The 11,476-nt window shown below is 41.5% G+C and overlaps 1 protein-coding gene across 1 annotated transcript; it reads right to left on the bottom strand.

Moving 5' to 3' along the window:
• Nucleotides 1-1,897: 1,897 nt before the first annotated feature.
• LOC149261125 (lipase-like PAD4) lies at nt 1,898-2,752 on the bottom strand. Its single transcript, XM_089367815.1, has one exon. It carries the CDS (start codon nt 2,750-2,752, stop codon nt 1,898-1,900), a length of 855 nt encoding a protein of 284 aa, XP_089223941.1.
• Nucleotides 2,753-11,476: the final 8,724 nt, after the last annotated feature.

The raw sequence follows: 11,476 nt of genomic DNA, 5'->3' as shown, positions 1-11,476 counted from the left end.
GAGGGTCTAAGGGATCCCTATCATCCTTTCAGAGAGTTTTACAAAGTCAGGATGCCATGCAACCATGTTTATGAACTTCTACAGGATGTCTGCAGGGGTTTCTACAGGAAGTTCTGTAATTCTTCTACATGATGTTTCGTGATTGGGTTTTTGACTGATAGGTGAGTGGGAAAGAATGCATGAATGGGTAGGGAGGTAGGGTAGGGGCCTGGAATGACCCAATGACTGAGGGATGAGGTGATGAGAGGGTGTGGAAGTCTAGCTTGCATCAAAGAAGGTTTAGGCAATGGAAAGGCAAGAAGGTAGGGTTACGTGGAAAAAGAGCAGATGGGAGATGAGGAAACAAACTTGGTGATGGAGGAGCTGATCTGGACAAGGCTCAGATGAACGAGGAGGTGATGAAGGTGCCCTGCATAGTGTTTACCTGATCAAACCAACTACGTCTTGCCTACAATCAAAATATTAGATGATCTATCTAACAGTTTAATGAGATCAGTGAACAACAACCTTATTCATGACAAGAATCACATACAGCATGTGAACAAAACATTATCAAAGAGATATAAATGCATGACTAACTCCTACCAATCCATCCTAAACATTAAAAGCTACTTCAACCATCAAAAGCAACCTAAGTAACAAAGCACGAATTAAATCTAAAGAGAACGAACACACATAAAGATAAACAAGGGAGGTATTGGGCGCTTGAGATGGGCCCAACCCCAAGAGCTACAGCCTCCTAAGAGAGATTTAGAGCTGGTGCAAAGCTGGATTCATCTTTATTAATCAAGAATGAAGAGTTACATCAAAACTGTCCACAAGGAGAGCTTGAGATTGAGATGAAAGCAAAGCTAATCTATTGCCTACAAATCGAATTACAAAATGACTACAACAAGGCTATGAAATGACTAACTACTAGCTACTATCTACTGGCTAACTAGCTAACATCCACTGGCTAACAAAAATGACTAACTGGCTAACCAAAATGAGGCCCTAAGCCTTCTTATTTATACAATTTGAGGACCCAACAGTCCTCCTAAACTTTAGGGACTCGGCTGCCCAAAACTTGGAGTCAACAACAGTCCTACTTGACTTGCTTGGCTGCCCTTGTGCTCATTGATTTGGTGGCCTTTGAACTCCGAGATGATGGTGGAGAATTCGAGGTAAGGGCCCATAAATGAGGGGGACACCTTCCTAGAAATCCTCTAGCTTGTTCTCCCACGAATTTGGCTACCAAGTGCTCATTAAGACCTTCAATTTTGTCTCCAAGTTGACCAAAAAGGCTACACAAAGCACCCATTAGACTTGTTGGCATAATGACTAACCAAATTCACTCTATTAACATAAATATAATAAAAAACATGCAATAAACTAATGAGAATGGTGGATTAAGTCAACTTAGGAGGTTGAATGAGCCCAAATAATTGTCCATTTTTGGGGCTCATCATCACCCCCCTACTGAAAGTGTTGCTCATCCTCTGAGCAACCAATCTCTCTCCTCATCTTTGATGGCCCTGGTGGCTTCTTTGGCTAACATCTCGGCCGATTTCTCCTTTTGCTTCCCTCTTTTCAAACTTCCTGTAGAAACAGTTCGCTGGCTTCCTGTAGAAACAGTCCTCTGTCTTCCTGTAGAAACAGACAGCACCACTGTATCTTGCTTGGCTGTGGGCGATTTTCCTTTCAGCTGGGCTATGGCAGCCTTCATCTTCTCCTCCTTTCTGCTCTTCTTCCCCACTGCCTGCTGCTTGAAACTCTGAGCTAGTGTGATTTGATTAAGTAATATTTGAATGAGTGAGGATTTAATGAGGAGGATCTATCTCCTATAATCTCTCCTCCTTGTCTCATTCAAGTTTCTGCTCTTAATTAGCCAAAATTTCCATGATTTTCTCCCAAAAACTCAATGACGAGACTCATCAATATGCTGATAGGCCTGATGGATATGTTGAGAAACAAATTGGTGGTGGGGTAGAGGCTGGTACTTGAGGCCTTGGACTATGATATGTTCGCCATGCAACTGAACCTTCTTCCATCTCTCTTTATACCATTCAAGCTCTGCCATGCTACTTTGTTTCATGCTTAATTCAATAGCTAGCTTATCAACATTTGTGTTATACCCTTTTTTAGTTTCGCCAGCTTTTCGTAGGGCCAGCTGTGCATGATAATTCTGAGCTCCGACGTCAATAGCTTCAAGCTGCAATAAAATACCCATCTCGTAAGGGGATTCTGAATTGGAATTCTCTATTGATCGTATCCCTCTTATGGAGTTTTGCAAAACCTCCTCCAAAACAGAATCATACCTTATGTGCTCTGAAAGACAGGCCTGTACAATCTCATCAAAGGAAGTTTGTTGGCTTCGCATAGTCAAACTAAGCATTTCCAAAACCGTCTGAGCGTTTTGAATACAAGCTACACCATTGCCTGAGCAAATCATGTAAGTGCCAAAAGGTCTGTATGGGTTGCTTGGAGAAACAAAGATCTGTTTCAGAAGAGTCCTACAAGCATCTTGAATTAAAGAATCAGGCACATTTGTGCCCTGCCAATAAGGAAAAATGGTAGTCAAGGAGTTAGCAATGGACTCAATCAGTGCAAGGAGTATCCGAGGAACAATATCATGCTTGGAAACCACGTGACAAAAGTTTCCTCCCCAGTTCTCACGGCCAACTGCTTCAACAAGCCTTCCATGTCCGACCAGAGGGCAACCAAACGTGATACAAAAGGGAGAGCTTTGCCTTAGCCTCTTCCCAGAACCCATAATGTGGCCAAGGTTGCAACTGCCCCTCCTATGGAGTGACCCACAAATATGATGGGCTTGAGTTCCTTTTGTTTGAAGTCCGTGTAAATCTGCAACTTTGCTTGGAAATCTATTTTCTCGATTATATGGAGAAACAACATAAGAGCTCCTGGATGAATGAAGGCTGGTTCACCATCATCACCCTTGAGGCATTCAGAGGAGACCTTTTGAACAATTGTTATATTGTCCTCTCCATGTTTACCCTGGTTGACAATGAAATATTCTACTCTTGGAAGCGAAAGCGACACATACGAAATCTTCAGGCTCATTCACAGTAAAGCCCTCTGAATTGCTTGCATGAAGAGACTCTTCCCAAACCTTGGGCAGTAGTCCATATGAGACAAGAAAAGTTACAATCTCCTGACCACCAGTGAAATCTGGAGTTTTCGTTTCTAACTCCGTGGGCTGCTATTGCTACTGGATTTATTCCACAATGGTGTCGGATCTCAGAGCTTTCTTCAAGCTCCAAACTGGATGAAGAACCTTAGGCTTCTCTGCTCTGGAAGACTCTGCTGCACTTTCCTGTAGAAGACCCCACCTGTTTCCTGTAGAATGTGATTCTTCCTTTGAGTGAGCCTGATGCACGAGTGAAATTCGAGAACAGGTAGGAAACTCAGCGGAGGACGATAGGTTAAGCCGATTGTGGAAGCAGAGGATGTATACTTCAGTTTAACATGATGCAAGTGCAAGTTGACTAACAGCTGAGCACTCATTGATGTCTGCGTGATTGTTGGTGGAGTGAGGTGGCAACGACGTGTGCTGGCCTAGGAACTGTAGTGGTATCATGAACTGCATGTTCTACTTATTAACTATATGCTTTCTTCTTGATCCGCTGCACTGGAGTTCAAGCAGCTGACACTAACTGTTTTTTTTATTTATTTTCACGTGAGTCACCTGTCCACATGTACTGCGTGACTGCCGGCTGAGTTCTAGAGAAGACAATCAGCTTAACCTTGATAATTCGTGGCTTAATCCCACCATTCCATTAACTCATGCAGTTTTAAAATTAAATTTATGTAATAGAAGAATGAGTTTCAGTCACATACCTCGAAGTTGAATGGTTGTCGTGAGCTGTTGTGGCCTGTCATTGTTGCATGCATTGGTTTTTCTGATTGCATGTGGCTTGGCTGCTAATATTTGATTATTTTTTCCTTGTGCAGGTGTCCTCTGGCCGGATCTAAGTTGCATGCATCTGTTTCCACGTTCAGATCTGCACGTTCAAGTTGTTGCTGCTACAATGTCATAGAACCAGAACTTGTTTTCGCCATTGCTCTCAAACGGTAAACCAGATTGATCTGATACTAGGTGAGCATGTTCCTATCATCATTATGCATCTCCCATAGCAAAATTGTGATCAATGGATGCACGGATTTCGAGAAAAATGGAAAATGGCTGAAGATTTCAGTGATCGATTTCTCAAAAACCATGCATCGGAATCGGCTGAAACTGCTTGGGTAGGCTACTATCACCCATATGCATATCCCCATGAAACAGGTTTTGAAACGGATGCATGGATATGGAGAAAATGCAAAAATGGCTGATGGTGATGGAGGCTGATTTCTTGGAAACTGTGCAGCGGAACGGCATGAAACTGCTCAGGCATGTTTTAATCACCCTTGTACAATTCCACATAAAACGGTTTGTCAAATGGATGCATGGTTTTCAAGTTATGGCAAAAACAAATTTTGTTCTATGGATTTTTGCTTCAAGGCCTTTTTGCAAGTGTTTGCATGGAAGGAAAAACTGAGCTTGGGCTGTGATGCAGGTATGGAGATGATGGAGGAGGAGTTGGAAGATTGCATGAGGACTTCTGAACCCTCGAGGAAGCTACCATGTTCGCCAAACCACTTTTTGAAATGCATGCCTAGTTTCCCACAATTTCTAGAGGAAGTTCCTGTAGAAGCACAATGAGAAGCACAATGAGGTGGAAAGAATGATGGAGAAAGGCAAGGGATAGCCACATAAGTGCTTGCAGGCCTAATCAATAGATTCCCACCATCAGATTCCATTTTAGACTTGAATTTGGTTTGTCCAAAGGTTCTACAGGATGTTTCCTGTAGAAATACAGAGCTTCCTGTAGAAGGCACAAGAAAGATTCCTTTAACCTTGATTTAAGTGCTCCTCCTGTCATGAAACGTCCTTCTTGCAACCTGCAATTAGCCAATGGAATTAGTTTTATTTTTATTTTATTTTTTCTCTTTTTTTTTTTTTTGAAAAACAACTAGGGTGCCTCATGGAGGTTTTCACCCTAATTGCCTACCTTGGGCACCTCCAAGGGAGGTTTTCAATCAATGAGCCAATCTAAGGCGCCTCCGAGGAGGTTTTCACCTTAGATTTCTATTTTCCTCTTTTTTCATTTTTTCTTTTTCTTTTTTCTCTTTTTTCTTTTTTTTTTTTCTTTTTTTTTTCTACCCTACCCTACTTGAAAAACAAAATCATTTTCAAGTATAAGAATACTTCCAATGGAGCCATGTGTACATCGAGATTAGAGATAAAATGATGTGAAGGCTCAAAATGCATGCTTTGACAGGTATCCAGATCTCAGAGACCAAATGATCTGACTTTGAAGGGATCAAACATAGCTGAGGAAGAGAGTACCGCTGCAACTTAGTGACTGTCTAGAACCATGTCTCAATATAGCTTTGATATCCTTGGTCCCTTTGCTGATCTGGATCATTCTTCATGTCACCTTCTATCATGACTTTCTCATCTTCCTCCTTTTGCTGATCTGGATCATTCTTCATGTCACTTTCTATGATGACTTTCTCATCTTCCTCCTTTTGCTGATCTTTCTCTTGAATACATGGAAGATTTGATGGTAACCATGAGGAAACTCTCTCGATATTTGATTCTGATCACTTCTCTTCATCAAGTGCAGCCCATGGTTCTTTGATCTCATCTTTGGAATCTTCTTTTTCCTTTGGTCCTTAAATGTTGTTAATATAATCTCTGTTTTCCAACACTCTTCCTGAGCTTTGGTGAACATCATTGAGCTCAAAAGGAGTCATTTGCACATGTTGTGCCTCAGATTTGCAATGGGGTTGAGCTGCTCCATTGTATGGCTTTGGAAATGGTATAGGTAGTTGAGTGGAGGTGTGAAATTGAGATGGAGATGGATGGCATTGTGTTTGGGTAGGCATTTGGGGTTGCCTTGGTGGAGGAGGAGGCGATGGTTGTAGATGAGCAGGTGGTGGAGGAAAATGAGCGGGATGAGAGTTGTATTGGGGCCTCCACTCCTGATAAGGTGCATTCCACTCAGGCTATGGCTGAGCATAAGAGTGAAATGAATGAGCAACCGGTAGGGCATAATATGGATCTGTGAAGGAACAAGGAGGATATGACCAAGGAGGAGGTGTAGACCAGGAAGGATGAGCAGGGGGACCCCAAGAAGGCATGAAAGTGGCTTGATAAGGGTCATAATAGGTCTTGGGTTTCCCTTGCAGTTCCTGTTGGTAAGATCTAGGTCCATGCGGCCAACTTTGGTTCATGTAATAGAGTGATTCAGTGGCTCCTTTGGCTCTCTGATATGCAGCTTTGAATCTGGGTAAGGAAGGGCACTGATCTGTAGGATGGTATTCTTCACAGACAAAACACACTTCTATGGAGTACAATGGACACTCATTCCTAGGATGCTTTCTAGTGCATCTAGGACAAAAAATTGCCAAAGCCTTCTTGACTTCTTCTTGCTTCTTTTGGATCCGCAAGGTATCCAATTGCCTGGCAAGAAACTGCCTCATATCACTCTTGAAATCTTCTATCTGATCTTCAAATTCATCTTTGGACAAGGGACTGCTCCCAACATTTTTGCTTGTAGCCATTTGCTCCAGAGGAATGGTTTCTTCTTCTTCTTCCCTAGAGGTTCTTTAAATATGCCTTGATGTCCACCCAGGGGTTCTTTAATCACAGCCATCGAAGAAGAGAGAATGTTGGTTGTGTGAAGCAGTGGGGGTGTTGTGCAATCATTTTTCTAACTTATCTCTACTCCTACAAGGCATGAAATGAAATCTTTTTGGTTGATTTTTGCTTTTTTCTACTTCTACCTGCAAAACTGAAATAGATTGAACTGCAACTAACTATCTTGCTAAAATGAAAATGCGGAATTGAAATGAAAGCAGGAAAGGAATAATCTATTTTGCTCAAATGAAATTGTAGGAATGGAAATGCTAGTCTATGCTTGCAGAATTGGAAGGCTAATCTACGCTTGTGGAAATGAAATTTCAGAATTGAAATGCTAATCTATGAAAGTGAGAAATGCTAATCTATGAAAGCGAGAAATGCTAATCTATGAAAGCAGGAAATGTCTATGCTACTTTTGCAGAATGGAAATGAAATAAACTACTTGGCAGAAGGCAAGAGTAGGAAAGTAGAAGAAAAGAAAAAATTACTAATACTCTGACGCTTCCCCGGCAATGGCGCCAAAAAGATGGTGAGCCCCAGTATTGTAGCAATAATGCTACAACTCCTGGAATTCCCTTCTTTAATTTTATCAACCCGGTAGTTCGTAAAAAACTGGGAAGCGGCGGTGTTGTATGCACAAGTACTAGCTCTTGCCGCAGCTGTCACTTGGTCAGCTGGCACAAGTCCGCTAGGGGCTCAAGCCAACTTCTATGAGCTCTTAGAAGAAGCTTTTTAACTGATGGACGAAAGCTAACTCAAAGGAAGCTAATCTACTTGCAGAAAGAAACTGAAAGCCAAAAAGAAATACAAACCCTAGCAAACCTTAGCAAACCCTAATTCTACCAACTAGTCCTACTGATGCAAAAATGAGAATGCAAACTACGAGAAGAGATGCCATTACTTCTAAGAAGGTAAAATGCATGTGTCTAAGTTATCACTATCTGAAGAAAACATCTTTTTGTATTTTTGTTTAAGTTATTAGAATTATCATGCATGTGCTTTTAACTGGCTTTTCACTGTGCAGGGGTGGATCAAGGAGGAGAAATGCTTGGAAAAGGTTGGGAAGACTCGGAGAGGGCCTAAGGGATCCCTATCATCCTTTCAGAGAGTTTCACAAAGTCAGGATGCCATGCAACCGTGTTTATGAACTTCTATAGGAAGTCTGCAGGGGTTTCTACAGGAAGTTCTGTAATTCTTCTACAGGATGTTTCGTGATTGGGTTTTTCACTGATAGGTGAGTGAGAGAGAATGCATGAATGGGTAGGGAGGTAGGGTAGGGGCCTGGAATGACCCAATGACTGAGGGATGAGGTGATGAGAGGGTGTGGAAGTCTAGCTTGCATCAAAGAAGGTTTAGGCAATGGAAAGGCAAAAAGGTAGGGTTACGTGGCAAAAGAGCAGATGGGAGATAAGGAAACAGACTTGGTGATGGAGGAGCTGATCTGGACAAGGCTCAGATGAATGAGGAGGTGATGAAGGTGCCCTGCATAGTGTTTACCTGATCAAACCAACTACGTCTTGCATACAATCAAAATATTAGATGATCTATCTAACAGTTTAATGAGATCAGTGAACAACAACCTTATTCATGACAAGAATCACATACAGCATGTGAACAAAACATTATCGAAGAGATATAAATGCATGAATAACTCCTACCAATCCATCCTAAACATAAAAAGCTACTTCAACTATCAAAAGAAACCTAAGTGACAAAGCACGAATTAAATCTAAAGAGAGCGAACACACATAAAGATAAACAAGGGAGCTACTGGGCGCTTGAGATGGGCCCAACCCCAAGAGCTACAGCCTCCCAAGAGAGATTTAGAGCTGGTGCAAAGCTGGATTCATATTTATTAATCAAGAATGAAGAGTTACATCAAAACTGTCCACAAGGAGAGCTTGAGAATGAGCTGAAAGCAAAGCTAATCTATTGCCTACAAATCGAATTACAAAATGACTACAACAAGGCTATGAAATGACTAACTACTAGCTACTATCTACTGGCTAACTAGCTAACATCCACTGGCTAACAAAAATGACTAACTGGCTAACCAAAATGAGGCCCTAAGCCTTCTTATTTATACAATTTGAGGACCCAACAGTCCTCCTAAACTTTAGGGACTCGGCTGCCCAAAACTTGGAGTTAACATCAGTCCTACTTGACTTGCTTGGTTGCCCTTGTGCTCATTGATTTGGTGGCCTTTGAACTCCGAGCTGATGGTGGAAAATTCAAGGTAAGGGCCCATAAATGAGGGGGTCACCTTCCTACAAATCCTCTAGCTTGTTCTCCCACAAATTTGGCTGCCAAGTGCTCATTAAGACCTTCAATTTTGTCTCCAAGTTGACCAAAAAGGCTACACATAGCACCCATTAGACTTGTTGGCATAATGACTAACCAAATTCACTCTATTAACATAAATATAATCAAAAAAATGCAATAAACTAATGAGAATGGTGGATTAAGTCAACTTAGGAGGTTGAATGAGCCCAAAAAATTGTCCATTTTTGGGGCTCATCAAGTATGATACAGAGAGAGGAGGAAAGGGAGCATGCATAGATCTGATCAACACCCTAAACATTAAGTTTGCATGCTATATTATTACAGGGAAGCTACTGCATCATTCTTCTAAGAATAAGTGCACACTCGATACAATTTCGGTTGCGAAGCACTATGTAGAAGGAACCCAGTTGAATTGGTGTGCCTTCCTTCTCCATGAACTGTTTGAAGCCTATGAGGATGTCTACAAGCAAGTGACTCATTTCATTTATTTGTACCTTTTTGCTTCTCCAACGTTGTGGAAAAGGTGCCCACCATAAGGCCAGGAGTTGGCTCCCATTACAGAAGACCAGCCTCTTTCCCTCAGGTACATGCCTTGGCGAACCTCGGGCGTCCCAAGCAACAAAGAAATAAACGAGGCTTCCTTCATCAGTTGGCATAGGAAAATGTTGGAAGTCGTCAAGGTTGCGGAAAGGGTTCCGAAGTCATTGCTTGATAGGTACTCATCATACATTTGTTTTGCTATTAGTCATGGTAGCACTTGGATAAAGCCGCACTGTGTTCACTCCCACACCTTCCATATGAGATCCTAAAAGTTTATGTTTACTACCAAAGCATTCCATACAGAGGTCGGTTCGTGGCCATGAATTGTAGGGGAGATTTGAGAATCCAAGCACATCTATTATTGGGCACAGTCCAACTTGGCTAGATTTTGGGTAAGGAAGTCGAATTTTGGGGATAAAGCGCATAGTACAAAGTTCAAAGTGGACCATGTAGCAGAGCAGCAGAGCACACAAGGACCACACAGCAAACTCAATGCGCAGTATGGGGGCTTTGTAGCGAAGCCCTTTCCTTTTTGTAAAAACATATAATATTGTATAAGTTGAAGGGTTTTGGACCATAGTCCCTTCTATTTTGGAAACCATGGTATGTGATCCATGGTAATTTAGCGATGTAATCCCTCGCTGTAATAATATATAGGGATGAATAAAAAAAAGGAAAGCAACATCATTATTATGGAAATTCATGTATTGAATGCTTGAGTCTATGTGATTGGGTTTGGTTGTGAAGGAAAGGCTCTGTAGTTGAGTGCACAGAGGCCTAAGTCTGCAGCTAAGTGTGCATTCGACTTGCAACTGAGTGCGCAGGTCAAGAAATGTTTGTTGTACAAACTATATATTATAAAAAAAAATTCTTGTGGACATAGTCCCGCAATGGGATGAACCATGGTAAAATTTGTGTCTAGATGTGTTTATTTTCTTAATATCTGCACTTTATTTTAGTAATGTAAATTTTATGAATGTTTATGATGTGTTTAAGTGATAAATGTAGTCTTTGAAATAGTGTATAAGTGAAAAGTATTTTGTGAATGTGAATTAGTAAGTAAGTGTTAAAGTGTAAGAAAATACAGGAGTTCCACAACGCATATCCCTTAGGTTGTAGAAACCTGCTTCTGCAACCTCCCATAATCACTTTGGGTGAGACTATGACCAGCTTATAGGTCGTTGCTGAGAGGGCCAGTGGTTGAGGTTTTCTTTTGTGCGTAGTAAACTTTGAACCTGGGTCAGCCCAACCTAAGGAAACATCTATTACTTCAAAGCTACGGTAACCAAACCACTACGAAGAGAATCAGTCACGGACTCAAGAAAGTTCTTGATCGAGGAGGAGCTGCAACTAGACATCAAACAACTTAAGAGACAAATGAGCTCCCTGAAGTAAGCCATCACCATCATTAGAGTCTCAATAGGTTTGTTTCCCACCTTTATTTAGTTTCAAGGTTCAGTACAATAGGATCCACTAATTACTAATCCTCTAGTTGCTACATTTCCGGTAGTAGGACCTCATTTCTAGTCCAAACCTACCATCCAAAAACCCCATGGTTCAAAAGATACTAAACCTCTCGTTGGGGCCAAAAAGCAACAGTCAACCCCTGTTAGTCACATTGTAGATGTCACACTTGAAGAACCCCAATCCCATACTGCATCGCCATTGTTGAAGAAATTCCACCCTCCACCTCAATTGCATCACCTAGTTCACACAACCCATCACCGCATACAACATCCACATCTGCCACCATTTCAGACATTATTCCCTCTCAAGAATTGTTGGGAATGGAGATGGACATGGAAGTTGACTCTATTTTCCAGTCCATAACAAGAGTCTCCAATGCATAAGTCATCATCACTTCCATGTTGTCTTTATTACTAGATTCATATCCACTAATGGGAACTGGACCAATCATTAACCAACCACTAATCACCACTATCAACCCAATATCATTACCACTTC

Source organism: Pinus tabuliformis, chromosome 6 (genome assembly GCF_031772625.1).
Source record: "Pinus tabuliformis cultivar Carrire ecotype Pingquan chromosome 6, CPIR1, whole genome shotgun sequence".
Lineage (NCBI taxonomy): Eukaryota > Viridiplantae > Streptophyta > Pinopsida > Pinales > Pinaceae > Pinus > Pinus tabuliformis.
This window is presented reverse-complemented; position numbering and strand designations above follow the sequence as displayed.